The 15474-nt window shown below is 40.4% G+C and overlaps 1 protein-coding gene across 1 annotated transcript in view; it reads left to right on the top strand.

Moving 5' to 3' along the window:
• Positions 1–15474, top strand: part of LOC115789172 (histone-lysine N-methyltransferase EHMT1-like) — a 35730-nt gene that overhangs the window by 10939 nt on the left and 9317 nt on the right. Inside the window, 18 exon segments of the mRNA XM_030742439.1 lie at positions 1282–1437; positions 2156–2227; positions 2415–2505; positions 3165–3284; positions 4112–4389; positions 6611–6843; positions 6935–7147; positions 7226–7308; positions 7894–8000; positions 8153–8275; positions 8389–8490; positions 10044–10148; positions 10240–10394; positions 10510–10680; positions 10817–10961; positions 12984–13061; positions 13165–13280; positions 13458–13544. Of these exon segments, the coding sequence (XP_030598299.1) occupies positions 1282–1437; positions 2156–2227; positions 2415–2505; positions 3165–3284; positions 4112–4389; positions 6611–6843; positions 6935–7147; positions 7226–7308; positions 7894–8000; positions 8153–8275; positions 8389–8490; positions 10044–10148; positions 10240–10394; positions 10510–10680; positions 10817–10961; positions 12984–13061; positions 13165–13280; positions 13458–13544 (2435 nt within the window).

The raw sequence follows: 15474 nt of genomic DNA, 5'->3' as shown, positions 1-15474 counted from the left end.
GTAACATTGTTCAGCTTGACTGGTTTGGTTGTGGGTCAGTGATGGTCCATGTAGAGTCGCACAGACCTCTACAGGCTAGGCAATGGCACCCTGACTGCCATCAGGTATTGAGATGAAATCCTTGGACCCACTGTCAGACCCTCGACTAGTGTAGTGGGTCCTGGGTTCCTCCTGGTGCACGGCAATGCCTGGCCTCATGTGGCGAGAGTATGCAGGCAGTGCCTAGAGGATGAAGGAATTTATCCCATTGACTGGCCCCCATGCTCACCTGACCTAAATCCAATAGAACACCTCTGGGAAATAAGGTTTCAGTGCATCTGATACTGCCAGGTTGCACCTCAGACAGTTCAGGAGCTTATTGATGCCCTGGTCCAGCTCTGGGAGGCGACCCCCCAGTACACCATCCATTGTCTCATTAGGATCTTGGCTCGACATTGTCAGGCATGCATACGAGCACGTGGGGGCCATACAAACAGCAGGATTTTTTCCCCATTGAGATCTGATGTGTTTTCAAAGTGTTCCTTTAAATTTTTTTTTTTTTTTGAGCAGTGTATTTTATGTTCAGACATCTCACTCAGACAGCTGAATTTTTCATATATTAATAATCACATTTTTTTTTTTGTCCTGCACTATGTTTCTTAAAATTGGATTTAACAAAAATAAATGCAAGCAGCTTTATAAGAGAGGCCTGCCAAAATTTAGATTATGACAAGGAAGTGTGTGATTAGTGTAAAGTGTTTTTATTTTATTTTTTTAAATCCGAGCAGACATTTGAAGCTTCTGTTGTGCTGGGCTCAACCTAAGCAATATTTTCATCTTGTATGAAGGTCACTGCGTCAGATTAAGGTATTAGAAGGTCAACAAAAGCGATATGACAGACTATACATTGTTCCCCGATTAACGAATCACTTTGACTGCAGTGGAGCGGATTCACAGTTATCCTCTTTTTAATCACTTCTATCATAAAGAAACAATGCATGACTTCAAGAGAAGGAAACAACTTTTGTTCTCTAAATGTTTGAAAAAAATCAATTTTGCATGGCTTCATTACATATAATAAAGTTATTGTACAAAATCTGATCTGATTGTGAAGTGAGGATCGGGGGGGAACCTTTTTCAGGTATTTTTATATGCATATACCCTTATGGAAGAATAAAAATATTTCTGCCAGGATACCGTGAGGCATCCCAGAAGCACACTGCTCAAGATAAATCAGTGGACGGTTGGTATATTGTGTAGTCTGAACCTGAGATCTGCTGTTTTTCCTTTGTTGTCTTGCAGGCTAAAGAGGTGGCCAGCATAAATGGGGAAAAGGTGGGAAATGCATCTGAGGATGAAGAGTCAGAAGATGTGGACTCTGAGGAGGAGGAACAGCAGCAGCCAGCAGAAGAACCTGAAGGTGCTGCTGCCCAGGAAACCTCTGAATCCATCACTCAGGTTGGATACCAAAAATTGTTTCCTTCTCTTGAAGTCATGTGGGGTTGTTTCTTTGAGATGCAAAGTCATTAATGGGGGGACAAGAAGTGGTGGCAGGCACAACAAACCCCGGCCCTGGCAGACGTTTTAGCCCATAATATTCCAAGGTATAAAAAGTTGAACTAAAATAACTTTCATTTTATGGTCATTTTCATATTTTGTAAAAGCTTTATCTCTTATAATGAAAGAGTGCACAATTTGTTGGGTGAGCGATAATAGGAGAATTGAGTGATCTGATTGAGAGAGAGAGAGAGTCAAAAGTTGCCATATATATTCATGTATCTGGATCGTATCCTGATCAAATGTTACACGTCCATGAACAATACTGATATGCTTCTTACTGCAACAAATGAGGATGATGTGTCCTTTTTCATCTGAGATATGGCCAAAAATATCTGTTAAATGGAGTTTAAATAGTGTGCAAATCCAGAATCTGGATTGGATCCAGATGGTGTTCGGTTTGGCTCTAATTCTTGGCCCTGATAAATCTGATTTTTGAGGGAGATAGAATTTATTTATGTATTTTTTTTTCTATCAACGCATTAGACCTAAAATAATATAAAAACATAAAATCCAAGTAGAAAATGTTAGAGTTAATAACTGTGAATCTGATGCATTGCAATAAAAGTCTTGCGTGTTAAATGCTGCTGATGAACTCTGTTTGCTTCTCCTGGTGGAGGTGAAAGATGAGCAGGAGTCTGAAGAGTCTGGAGAGGAAGAGTTGGAGGAGGGGAGCACTGAATCTGACTTGGTAAGACCTTCTCACCATTGCTTCTCTAACTACATCAGGTTATCATTTCATATCACCTCTTTTGACTGAACTCAGAGCAGAATTGATGTAAAACTGTATTTTTTTTGTTGTTGTTGTTGTTTTTTTGGGGGTTTTTTTTGGTCTGTTGTTGAAATATATCCTGTCGCTGAACTCTCACCTGCATCAGAGCACGGAGAAGAAGGTGAAGAAGAAAACAAAAGCAGACAGCGCGTGGCTCAAGCCCTCCAGGAAACGAAAAAGGAGAATGAAGTCCAAAGGTGATCACTGTGGTCACCTCTGTATACACATCCACCCACTCACATGTAGTATCACAATATTTTTAGGCTGAGTGGTGATATTTTCTGAGAGGAACATGTGAGAGTTCTCAAAGTTCTTCTTGCTGCAGGAGAACTTTGAGAGGGAGCATCATGGGAGGTGGAAACGGCTTTACTGACAAAACAGTATTGTTTAATTTTATATCTCTTGAAAATATATCAATATATCTTGTTTCACTAGACTCTAGGCGACACTTCCAGCTGTCTGTACCAAAAAATACATCGTCTCTTAAAAATATAATACTATATCAGATATATTCTCAATGGAAAACTGATGATTTTTTTTAAGTTGATGACTTCTGTTCTCCTGTAAATGTTCCATCCATCCATTCTCAAAATGCTCCTTTGGATTTTGAGTATGTATGTACACAAGATGAGTCCATATACAGTTAAGTTGCCTTATTTGACAGAAATCTGGCACAGTTCAAACCAAATGACACAAAAACACAAGAACCTATAAGCTGGTTGTACCTGTTGTTCCTGTTTAATGCATTTCTGCAGCTGCTTTGAACTAGATGAAAGTATTCAAACAAGATGTAATTATAGCATTGTTCCTTAAGGCTATTAAGTATTTTCTTACCCTTGATCATCTTTTCTCTCAGAGCTGGAGGCGTCTGCTCAGTCACAGCCTCAGGCTCTAGCTCTGGCCCAGCCACATGACCACAACGAGTACACACAGATTGTTCCACCTGTCAGCCTCAGCAAGCCTTCACACGACAAAGGTGAGCTTTGAATAAAAGGTGAAATTGATAATCTGCCAGTTACTGAGCCTCTGAGTGCTCCTGGATGTAGCTCTCTCGTTGGTTCAGCCTTTTTTTTTTTAATGCCACTGATGTATCTTTCAAACGCTTTTGTAGAAATCAAATATCCAATATCTCATTTAATTTTAGCTACAGACATGGGTCAGGGCTGTGTAGTTTAGCAGCATATAAAAAGTGGGTTTAGTCATTGCGACATGATCCATTGGTTTCTGGATGGCATTTTGAGACCTCAGTCTAGTTCAGTGACTCCAGTTAGCAGAAGTAAAGCCTTTGTTGGCTCCACCTGCTGATCGGACACCTGTCAAAGCATCTGCACCCCTAACTTCAGTGTCCAGGTTGATGAAAAAAAATCCCCCACTCAAGATTTGTTATGAAAAAGGAAACTATCCATAGAGGCCAAAATTGTATTTGTACCAGGCTGTAAACATGTTTATTTCTGCTGTGAAGTTGGACATTTTAATATGGAAGTCTGTGGGGATTCATTCACATTTGGAGCCAGCCTCAAATGGCCAGTTTGGGGGAGGGAGGTGTTTCTGAGGCAGAAATGTTATACTTAATGTCACTGAGGAGCTGTTATTACTGCACAGATTAAAAGAAATACAAGCGCAGTTTTTTAAAAGAGAAAATTCTGCAGAACAGAGACTGGCAAAAATATTAGTTAATGGTTAAACACCTTGTTTTTGAATAAATGGTTCCTGTTCTTTTTTTTTATTCCCTCCCTGGTCATTCATTCCTGGAAAGACCCAAATTGGTGATTTAATTGAGCAGGCTGTTTTCTTTCTTTTCAGACACTTCAGGGTCGGCGGTTGAGGAGGCCCAGGAGCTTCCGCTCTGCAGCTGCCGCATGGAGACCCCCAAGAGTCGAGAAATTCTCATTCTGGCAGACAGGAAGTGCATGGCCACAGAGAGCGTAGATGGACAGCTGACTCGCTGCCAGGATGCTGTAGTGAAACATGAAATGATGCGTCCTTCCAACTCTCTGCAGCTGCTGGTTCTGTGCGAGGACCACCGCAACGGCATGGTGAAGCACCAGTGCTGCCCGGGCTGTGGCTTCTTCTGCAGAGCGGTGAGTTTAAAAACTGTATGCCAGTCAGTTTCAGGCCTCTGGCTACAATTTAACTGGCAGCTACTGTCACTTACTACAAGCAGAATTTACACAGATTGAAAACTTAGACAGTAAATTGCTCTACATTTAGACACAGTTTTTTATGTGACTCTGGAGATTGCAGAAGCTGCACTAATCTAAATTCTTTGGGGTTAATGGGGCTTTCACACAGGACACAGCGTGCGCCGTGCTCGCCACTTGTCAAGGGAGGCGAAGAGGATTTCTGTTTTCTCTGGCTCTTTTACTTGTACCTCAAAGCCTTTCAGTAGATCTGTAGAGCTGTTTGGAGGAACACATAACAAATCTAATCTGTTTTTATGCACCGTACCAACCCACAACAAAGCTGAGTGTTAAAACAAACACATTACTGTCTAATTGTGTCAGACTTGTGTTGTATGTAATTGTGTTTTTAGTAAATTCATACCCAATATCAGCTTCCCCTCCATTTTGCCTTCCCTATGCGGCTGCGGCTGGATGCCTCCGATCGCAGTTTCCGCATTAGATCCCGAGCAGTGACAGACCATCATACAAGCTATGAAAAATGATCGATTTCTGAGTGCAGCCTGTGCTGTGTCCTGTGGAATCACCAGTTAATACTTTACACGATTTAAGTTTCCAGATTCCAGCAAACACGTCACTGCACATTTGGCATGGCGCCTTTTGCAGGTGTTTATAGGTGCATAAGACTACACACTGCAGACAGTATAGTTTGGTCTTGACAGTGTGTTAGGCGCTTTCCTAATGTCCAAACGTCCACCCATTTTCTTCTGCTTATGGGGTTCCTTCATGATACTTAAATTCAGTCATTTGGAGAAAGTTTCCACAGAACTCTGTGAAATTCTGTGAAAAAATTAAATGCACCCCATGATCCTGTAGTAGGCCCACTCTTCTTTTTGCTCCTGTATATTGAGGTTGTGTTAGCTGTCACAGACTCACATTTGAATCTAGAATACTTTGGTATGCAGAGGAGTTCACTGTCGGCTCAGTGACTGCAATGTGCCCAGGTCCTGTGGCTGCAAAATACACTCAAATCGCCACCCGTCCACCACCGTGTTTGACAGCTGGTATGAGGTGTTTGTGGTGAAATGCTGTGTTTTGGTTTTCACCAAATGTGGTGTTGTGCATTATGGCCAAACAGCTCCTCTTTGGTTTTGTCTGTCCAAAGGAAATTGGTCCAGAAGTCTTGTGGTTTGTTCTTTTTAGAGAGAAGAGGCAGCCCTTCCAAACCATACTTGTTCAGTCATTTTCTAATTGTGCCGTCACGCACTTTAACATTTAACAGCTAAACTGAAGCCTGTAGAGTCTGAGATGCAGCTCTTGTTTTTTTTATTTTTTTTTTTCCACCTGACCTTGTGGTGAATTTGCTACGATGCCCACACCTGGGAAGATTGTGTTTACTTGAATTCTTCAGACCAGAAACTGCTTGAATAGGAGTGATCACACTTACTGATGATCATGAAGTGGAAGTTTCATCTTGCTGAAAAGCACATTGATACAGTTTTTGTGCAATTCAAAGATAGAAAATTATTAGTAAGCCACTCATCTTTTGTTTTTTTTGGGTTTTTTTTGCATTTTTGGCCACAGCAGCTTTTATTGGCAGTGGAGAGAGACAGGAAATGGGGGAAAGATATAGGGGAAGACACTCAGGCAAATTGGCGACAGGCCAGGACTCGAACCCGCACCGCAACGCGCCGTATGTATGTGGTCGCCGGCTTCACCACTAAGCCACCCAGGCGCCCGAGACACTCATCTTTTGTCTGTTCAGTAACTCTTCAGCCTTTTGTGGAGTTATCAACATGCATTTGATACTTCGGCTCATTGCAGCTGTTTGATAACTCATTAATGTATAACCAGTGAGAAAGATCAAGACTGGTCCAAAAATGAATTTCAGAAAAATGTCAGCTTGATTAAGACTTATAGTGTGTTCACACTAAATGCAAAACAAAGTGTTTACATATACAATTACATGCAGACTCTCAATGACGCAAGTTGGACTGAATCAGAAAATGTTACTCTAATTTGATTGCAGATATCGTTTGTATAGCTCTTCCTCCTATTGGCTGCTGTGAGCTAATATTTGTAGGTTTACAAAAGCAATCCAGAGACTGTCTTTGTGCAAGACACAGCCAGAGGATTTGTGTTCAGTGATGTTTTACAGAGACTTTTTGTTGTTCCTGCACAGGGGACCTTCATGGAGTGCCAACCAGACGTCAACATCTCTCACCGTTTCCATCGCGCTTGTGCCTCAGTGCTAAGAGGTCAAAGCTTCTGTCCTCACTGTGGAGAAGAGGCCAGCAAGGCCAAGGAGGTCACCATTGCCAAGGCTGACACCACTTCCACAGTGCCCCCTGCTCTTGCACATGGGCCAGCCACGCCTGGAGCCCTCGAAGGTCGAGCAGACACCACCACTGGCAGGTAAAACGCCAACTTTAGGAGTTCGTAGTTTCATTTTTTTTCACAAAATGCAGAACTAAAATGTTGTTTTTCCTCCTCACTTGTTTTCTAGCTCCTCTTGTGTAACTGTGGGGGCAGAACTCAGTGGCCGGGCTGACAGTTCGCTATCTGTTCATTCTGCACATGGATTCGATACATCTGCTGTTCCTGGGTCCTCCAGGGCTCTCCCCCTGCAGGCCGGGATAGCAACAACGGCCCCATGTACATTCACTCCAGGACCCAGAGAAACTCTAGAGAGCATCCTGGTCGCTCTTGACACAGAGAAGTAAGTTCATCCACCTTAATTCACCTGAACGACCAAAAGCCATTTACAAACAAATCTATTTTTTGTCTGCTTCATCAGACCCAAGAAGCTGCGCTTCCATCCTAAACAGCTTTACCTCTCTGCCAAGCAAGGAGAGCTGAAGAAGGTCTTGCTCATGTTGGGTATGTAAATCCCATTCAGGCTCTTTTAAAGACCTCTGGCATCGGTATTCCTTTTGATCTTTCACCTTATAATATGCCTACCAAAACCTTTTCCAGGTTAGGCTATCCTGGTTTATTATATCTCCCAACACCCTCCAGTTTTGCCTTTTCTCCCCAGAAACTACTTTCATTTTCATTACCCTCAAATTTTATTATGAATAACTGTAATACATGCATTTTTCTGTGTTTGTCAAATACCACCTAAGTCCTTGAACCCCAGTCTACAAATGCAGACCACACACTGTATATGATTTCAGCCCATCTGTCACCACAACCTGGCAACCCACAACCTGATTTTAAGAGGGTTTTTTTATAAGAAAAGAGAAACTTTAAAAACACATTATTGGATGTGTCTGGAGCTTCCCAGATCAATAAGTCATAAGGATTCGTTGTGTAGTCACAAATGATGACAGTAGAAGACCAAATTAAACTGAGCTGTGCTCTGAGCTGGACAAAACCATTCCCTGGGGCGAGGGGAAACAAATAAAGGATAAACCTAAATATTGGCTGGTGTTTGCATCTTACTCACATTCTTTTACCTTCCAGTGGACGGCATCGACCCTAACTTTAAGATGGAATCACAGAATAAACGCACTCCGCTTCATGCAGCATGTGAGGGAGGTTACAAAGACATCTGCCACATGCTTGTTCAAGTAAGACTGTATTTCACACCTCTCTTTATGAGGTTCCTTCTATGGAAATGTAAAACCTTGGTAAAGATCTATATTTTAGTGTTTAATGTCAGAAAAGTTACTTTAGTTCAGTTTTATGGAAGCAGTTTCACATTAGCTGTCTGACGTTTTAGGCTGGTGCAAACTTGGACATGTGTGATGACGATCAGCGGACGCCACTGATGGAGGCCTGTGAGAACAACCACATGGAGGTGGTTCTGTATCTGCTCAGAGCCGGAGCCAGCACCATGCAAAAGGTAAATATGCATCAGGTTTTCTGAGGTTTCATCAGCCAACTAAAGAGCCAGGTAAAAATGTTTGTCTTTAAACCAGAGAAACAGTCAATAATTAAATCCTCTGCTGCTCTCAGGATGTTGAAGGGTTCACATGCCTCCACCTAGCGGCAAAATCTGGCCATTACAAGATTGTGGAGCACCTCCTCTCCACAGGACTGATTGACATAAACTGTCAGGTTAGTACACTAACATTTCTCTTCCAAAAGAAGGGGAGAAGCTGCAAGATTGAAATACACAGCTTCAGGATGCAGCGCACTCTGCTGTCTGTGTGTTAACTACAGAGCCATGAGTCAACTAGCTTAGCCTAGCATTTAGAAGCAGTGAAAAACAGCTAGCCTGGTTTATTAAAAACTTTAAAAAAAAAAAAAAAAAAACAGCTGTGGTTTTAATTCAGCTTTATGTGGTTGCAATGAGGGTGGAAGGCAAATTACTTTGCTTAGAGAGTAAGATTTAGAGAAAGTGGTTTCAGCTCTAAACTCCCCATAAAACCACAACCACTGACTTTCTTTTTGGCTTTAGTAGGTGTTCTTGAAGTATTAGACAGAGCTGATTTTCTGGCTGTAGATTCATATTTGCTGTGCAGCTGAGAGTGGTCTCAATCTTCTGATCTATGGGCAAAGAAATGGGTGATATCAGGGTCCCTGAGGATCCTTAAGCCTCAAATGCTTTGAATTCATTAATCAAAGAAAGTTTCAATCTGTTTTTCAATAGTCTCAAATCTGTAAGGGAATAATTTTTCTGACAATGCAGTTTAAATTCTCAAATGCTGCAGTCTAAGCAATGAGATGGAGAAGTGTAAAATAAAGGAAAATTGCAAGATTTTACAGCTTGAAAATCAATGCAAGTTGGTTTTCACTGCCTTCACTGGCAACATCTGGTTTAGCAATTCGAACAAGTTGGCCTACATAGCTTAACTTGTTGTGGATCCTCATAGAGGAATTTATACTGCTTCTTTTTTTTTTTTTTTTTTTTTGCTAAATTTGATTTTGAGATTAAAAATAGTTTGGAAAAAAAAATCTTAAATCTAGCTTAATTTGTTGAAACCCTGCAGTATGTCCCTAAAGCTTCTTCAGAATACTTTCATACAAGTCCTTCATTTTTCAAGTTGCTTACAATAATTGATCTTAGATCAAAGATATGATAAAGATTTATGAAATAGTAATTCCCATTAGGGTGTATGTTCATATTCATTTAATCTATTTATTCAGTTAGCTGCTAACAGACCAACATTTTGCACTGAGCTAAAGTGCTTTGATTGAAAAGCAACTTCCTCTGCAGTAATTATGGTTTTCCTGAGGCTCGATAATGAATTTGTTTCACATGAGCTGCAGCTTCCATTAAAAAAATTAATATTTACTTGTGTTACATTCATGTGACACACTTGGATAGCTTCCCATTGTGTATTTTTTTTTTTTTTACTGTAAAGCACGTCGTAACTGGCCTTTTTAAAAGGTGATCTAGGAATAATTGATGCGTGAAGGCCCGCACGCTGCTGGATGTCTTGGTTTTAGATGTTTGACCTTGCTGTAAGTAGCATCAGCACAGCTTTGGCGTAATGAAGCAGCCTTTCCTCTTTTACTGCTCTATATTTTTGAGGCAGCTCTCACGGAGGACTGAAAATTAAAAGCTGTGTAGGTTGTTATGGGTATTGTCAATATGTAGTTGGGTTTGTGGTGTTTTAGCAGTTCTGTAGCTGATGTTGAGCCTCATTATTATTATTTTCCCACAGGACGATGGAGGCTGGACACCCATGATCTGGGCCACAGAGTACAAACATGCAGACCAGGTGAAGCTGCTTCTTTCCAAAGGAGCTGACTGCAGCATCAGGGACAAGGTTGGATTAAATGTGTTTGAAATCCTTTGCAGAAGAATTAAATGTTGATTGATTGTGGGCTTATGTGGCTTCCTTTTATTTGTTGTTTCAGGAAGAAAACATTTGCCTTCACTGGGCTGCGTTTTCTGGCAGCGTGGAGATCGCTGAGTTGCTGTTGAACTCCCACTGCAATCTGCAAGCTGTCAACATCCACGGAGATTCTCCTCTACACATCGCTGCTCGTGAAAATCGCTTGGATTGCATCACGTGAGTTACCAGCTCCACACACTGAATACGACTGAATGCTGTAGTTAAAAAGAAGTTGTTGTTGTTGTTGTTGTTGTTGTAGATAACCAGTTAAATGGGTTCTTTGTCTCTTCAGGCTCCTCCTGTCTCGAGGAGCAGATGTGTTTTTGAAGAACCGTGAGGGAGAAACTCCTCCAGACTGCTGCAGCCACAACTCGAAGGCCTGGGCTGCTCTGCAGGCCAACAGGAAGGAGAGGGATGCCAGGAACATCAGGCTCAGTCAAGCAGAAGAGAAAGCCCTTCACAGGTTAAAATCAGACCGGATTAGGAGTGCTGAAGCAGGCGTTCAGATCATAAATAGTGGTGTTAGAAACGAAACAAATAAAATTTTATTCAGGATGATCAGGTTAAACATCCTCACCTGTATCTTTGTCCATTTACAGTGACATAGCTTTAGGGCAGGAACGAGTTCCCATCCCCTGTGTCAACTCAGTTGACAGTGAACCGTACCCAGATGACTACAAGTACATCTCTGAAAACTGTGTTACTTCCCCCATGAATATTGACAGGAATATAACACACTTACAGGTGAGTTAAATGCTGTCTGATTGGGTTTTTAACCGTATTTAAAAAACAAACAAGAATCCAACTAAAAGAAAACAGCATGAAGAAAAAACATGTTCAAATTCACAGAAGAAAACCCTGTAATCACAAAATAAAACAAACCAAAAAGGGAGTGTTTGCAACAAATCATTTCTTTGACACAGTTAAAAAAAAGGACTTTCTTTCATTATGTATGTCATTACCTCTGCCAAGCAGATTATATGATGGCTTGATTTGACTATTTGTAAAGAGCCTTTTACAGACAAGTGATCACAAAGTGCTGTACACAAAATAGAGAAAAAGAAAATTGGATGCAATATAAACAATACAAGGACAAGATACAGAATCAGTTGAAATCAGTAAAAATATAGACAAAAAGGTTTTTAACTGGTTTTTGAAAGAGTCCACTGAATCAGCTAAACCTAATTGTGGTGGGAGAAAGCTGCCACAGACTGACAAGCTCTCCCCTGCCAGTGTAAAGAATATAAAATGGGAGTGATGTGTGTTACTTGCTAGAACATGTTAATAGTCTGGCTGTGCCATTCTGTATGGCTTGAAGGTGTAAGACAATTTATCTAAGCCAGTAAACAAAGCATGACAACAATCTAAGTGCGATGACACAAATGTATGAATAATTTTCTCCAGTTCTGCCAAACAAACCTTATTTCACAATTTAAAAATGTTGCTGAGAAAAATGAGAAAAACATGAATGATGAGATTCAAAACCCAGATAGAAATCAAATATTACTCCCAAGATATAAATCAGGAGGTGCTATGATCATGATCTGTTTTTTTTGGTGTTTAAGACTAGATAATTGCTAGAGAGCCAGTCACTAATTCACTTACTACAAGTAGTAAGTGACCAGTGGACTAGGTTGGACAGGCTGTACAGCTGGTGAGGCTTAAAAGACATAAAAAAAACTGAACATCATCAGCATAGAAATGATAACATTTTCTTTCTACATCCTTCATTCCTCCCAGCATCATTCGATCTTTTTCAGGGCTCAGGACTGAACCTTGTGGGGATGTCCTGTTGAGGATTGGATGACTAACTGCTAGTGCTAATAGCCGCGCACGCTCGCTAATTACAGTCAGTTCCGATAGCTAACCAGTGATGTGCCAAAAAGTTATCATCTGCCAATAAGTGATTTCTGGTATTTGCCTAATAATGATTGGCTGTATTTAAACTGCTGTAAAGGACTTTTTGGCCTATAATCTGTGAAACATATGTCAAACGCACCTCTCATTAATGATATCAATCAGCTGCAATCACTTTTTGGCAAAGTGACTTTTATATATTCTTTATTTATCCAGGTTAAAAACTGTTATTGGCATTAAAAATGTCTTTTTAAAAATTTTTTTAAATTTTTTTTTTTTTTAAAAGAGCGATCTGGCCAATCATGATCACTAGCAAGAAGTTAATAGGCCTTATCAACTTAACACATTGTAGAGCCTTCAGGACCACTTATTAAAACACTTAAGTGAGTGTATATATATGTATTTGAGTCTGTGTGTGTGTGTATATATATATATATATATATATATATATATATATATATATATATATATATATATATATATATATATATATATATATATATATAATATACACACACACATTTGACCCCATGTGTTTTAGAGAAAATCCAAAATAAATTCAAATGCGAGCACCCAATTCTTGTTTTTTAAAGTCATTAAAGAGGTATGCTTTACAATCACTGCCCAAAATTACCATGACATTCATGCCCACGATGAGTGTATGTAACCTTCTGACCATAACTGTAATTGTGCTTCTTCAAAAACTTTGTGCATTCACTCCAAAAGTGAAGCACTCAGACAGCTCTTGCTCTTTCTAGTAAATGTTTTAACATCATTTGTTGCATCCTTAGGGTTACATTTAATACAAAATGATCAGTAATAAAATCCCATCAGACATTTTAAAAGGTAATATAGGATTTTTTTCTTTGCATTGTGAGATGATGGTTGTGTTTTTCCGCTCTGTCACAGTACTGTGTTTGTAAGGAAGACTGTTCTGCGAGTATCTGCATGTGTGGACAGCTCAGTCTGCGCTGCTGGTACGACAAGGTAAGAACAGGCATCTGTGAGGTTCAGTTACAATTTAGTGGTACTTCAGTCTTAAAAGCCATCAAGCTTATACAGTACGGTATGTGTATTTTGTCCTGTTCAGAGTGGCCGCCTTCTACCTGAATTCTGCCGCGAGGAGCCTCCTCTCATCTTTGAGTGTAACCATGCGTGCTCCTGTTGGAGGACCTGCAAGAACCGCGTAGTGCAAAATGGACTCAGGTATTTAAATAATAATAATAATTTAAAAAAAGACTGTTGAGAACTTTGTAACCCTGCATGTGAATATAATGCAGTTTTGATCTGGAGAGCTGCAGTGTACATACTGTGTGAAGGTAAAACAGTTCCTTCAGCGAGGAAGACTTAAGTGTTTGCTTAAAGATGTTTCTGGTCCTCTAGGACCAGACTCCAGTTGTTCAGGACCAGTAAGAAAGGCTGGGGGGTCCAGGCACTGCAAGACATACCACAAGGGACCTTTGTATGCGAGTAAGTCAAAGACAGCATGGCTTTTTATTGGTGGATTTTTGGTTCTCCGGTTTGATCCGTCCTTCAGTATTTACCAGCATAATTTATAGTTTTAAAGATATAGTAATTTTTTTAGGTAATTTAATAGATGAAATATTGTACTGTAATTACGCTAATCTATATATATTTATGTCTTCCAACAAACTGATGAATTCTCATAAACTTTAGTGTTTTAATGTATTAAATATAAGAGTGTGCTGATTTGTGGAAGCTGCCATGTTGCCCCACCATATTTGAATACAATGGCTGGAAATGACCTCTCCCTATGTGGCAAGAGACCAGCAACATACACAGCATGCTAAAGGCGGAGGAAAAGGAAAGTTGTAGGTGTTCACGTGCCATGGAGGGACATATAAGTTTGCGCCTGCACCTTCAGACTCAAGATATAAAGCATCATACCTGTGTTTTATTGTAGGAGACGAGGTCACTGAACAGCATCAGTTCTAGGCAGCCATAGTGATTAGCCTATTATGCCAACTTCTAATTGGCTGAGCATTGCCATTGTAACATGTTGGTCAGGGATGACTCTTGGCCATAAATAGTGCAGACTATGACTGATCACTGAGCAATATTGCTCAAATGTAAACGGCATGGTTACATTATGTTTTGTACATAGTTGCCTTGTGATTATAGTGATGTTATACATAATGCATTGATATAAGCAGATTATGTAATGTGGGTGCATTATGTATTAATATTCACTACATATGAGAATAATATGATGTAAACACCTTGTAAGTATGCTTTATATCTGGCTTATTATAGATAATATACGTAGACATTGTGTAATATACAGGGTTCGTACGGGTGCTGGAAATCCTTGAAAATGCTTGAATTTTAATATTGTCCTTTCAAGGTTTGAAAAGTGCTTGAATTTTGGATATAGTGCTTGAAAGTGCTTGAAATTGTAACCGCTTTTTTTTGTAAATAAAAATATAACTATCTGGTTGAACAGTTCGCTTATGAAACGGAGAAATAAAATGAGTCATAAAGTCTAAAATGAAAATTTCTCCGCGTGGGTCTGGCCTGCCCGTCTGCATGTGATCTGTCAGTCTGTTTGTGACCACGCCCCTCCCCCGAAGACAGAGAGTGGCCGTTTTAATGAGTGTTCACTGGAAAACTGCAAACTCCAATTATGGATCAGACGAATATGGAATACTTTTAAGTCAAAAGTTACAAACATAATCCCCGCAAATAATGTCATTCCTCGCGAGTAAATTCAACAGCGTAGAACTCAGCGCATCCACGGAGGCGCTCTCGTTCACTTGTACACCACTGCGCCGTTCTGTGGTCTGCAGCGATATGGCCTCCGATCTGGCGGATCAATTCAAAGGCTTCATTGAATTTTCTAAAATAGGCCATCATCGATTCACAGAAAGACTCAATAACGATATTAGACAGGAATAAGCTGTGAGTGCGGCGCAGCAGGTGTGGAAAGCAGCCAAAACCGCCGAAGATAAATTCAACAAGGAAGCGGAAGTATTGTTCCAAAAAGCTGAATCAAAAATGTAAGCTGTACGCAGTAAACCGCAGAAAACCATGATGGATTTTATTCAGAAGGTATGTACATTAATTCTATATGTTCCTGGCGTGTTGTCATCTATGCTTATATTTGTACGCAATCTGGTGATTGGCGGCTGGCACTGCTGCCAAGTTTTGTGTAAGAAAACTCGCTGTTGGCAGTCTTAAAACTCGCCAAAGGACGAATCGAGGACCGGGGGTGGGGTTAGGTGTCCCCCTCGGTGCCGAAGAGAGGTCCGGGCGATGCCACAGCGTAGGAAGGGCCGCAGTATTGCTGTATGTACACAAAACACGGCGACAACGGAATTTTCATGTTTCCGGTGTTGTGCCAAAAAGTGATTTCCGATTTTATTTTTTATTTTTTTACTGT

This window comes from Archocentrus centrarchus, chromosome 12 (assembly GCF_007364275.1).
Source record: "Archocentrus centrarchus isolate MPI-CPG fArcCen1 chromosome 12, fArcCen1, whole genome shotgun sequence".
Lineage (NCBI taxonomy): Eukaryota > Metazoa > Chordata > Actinopteri > Cichliformes > Cichlidae > Archocentrus > Archocentrus centrarchus.
This window is presented reverse-complemented; position numbering and strand designations above follow the sequence as displayed.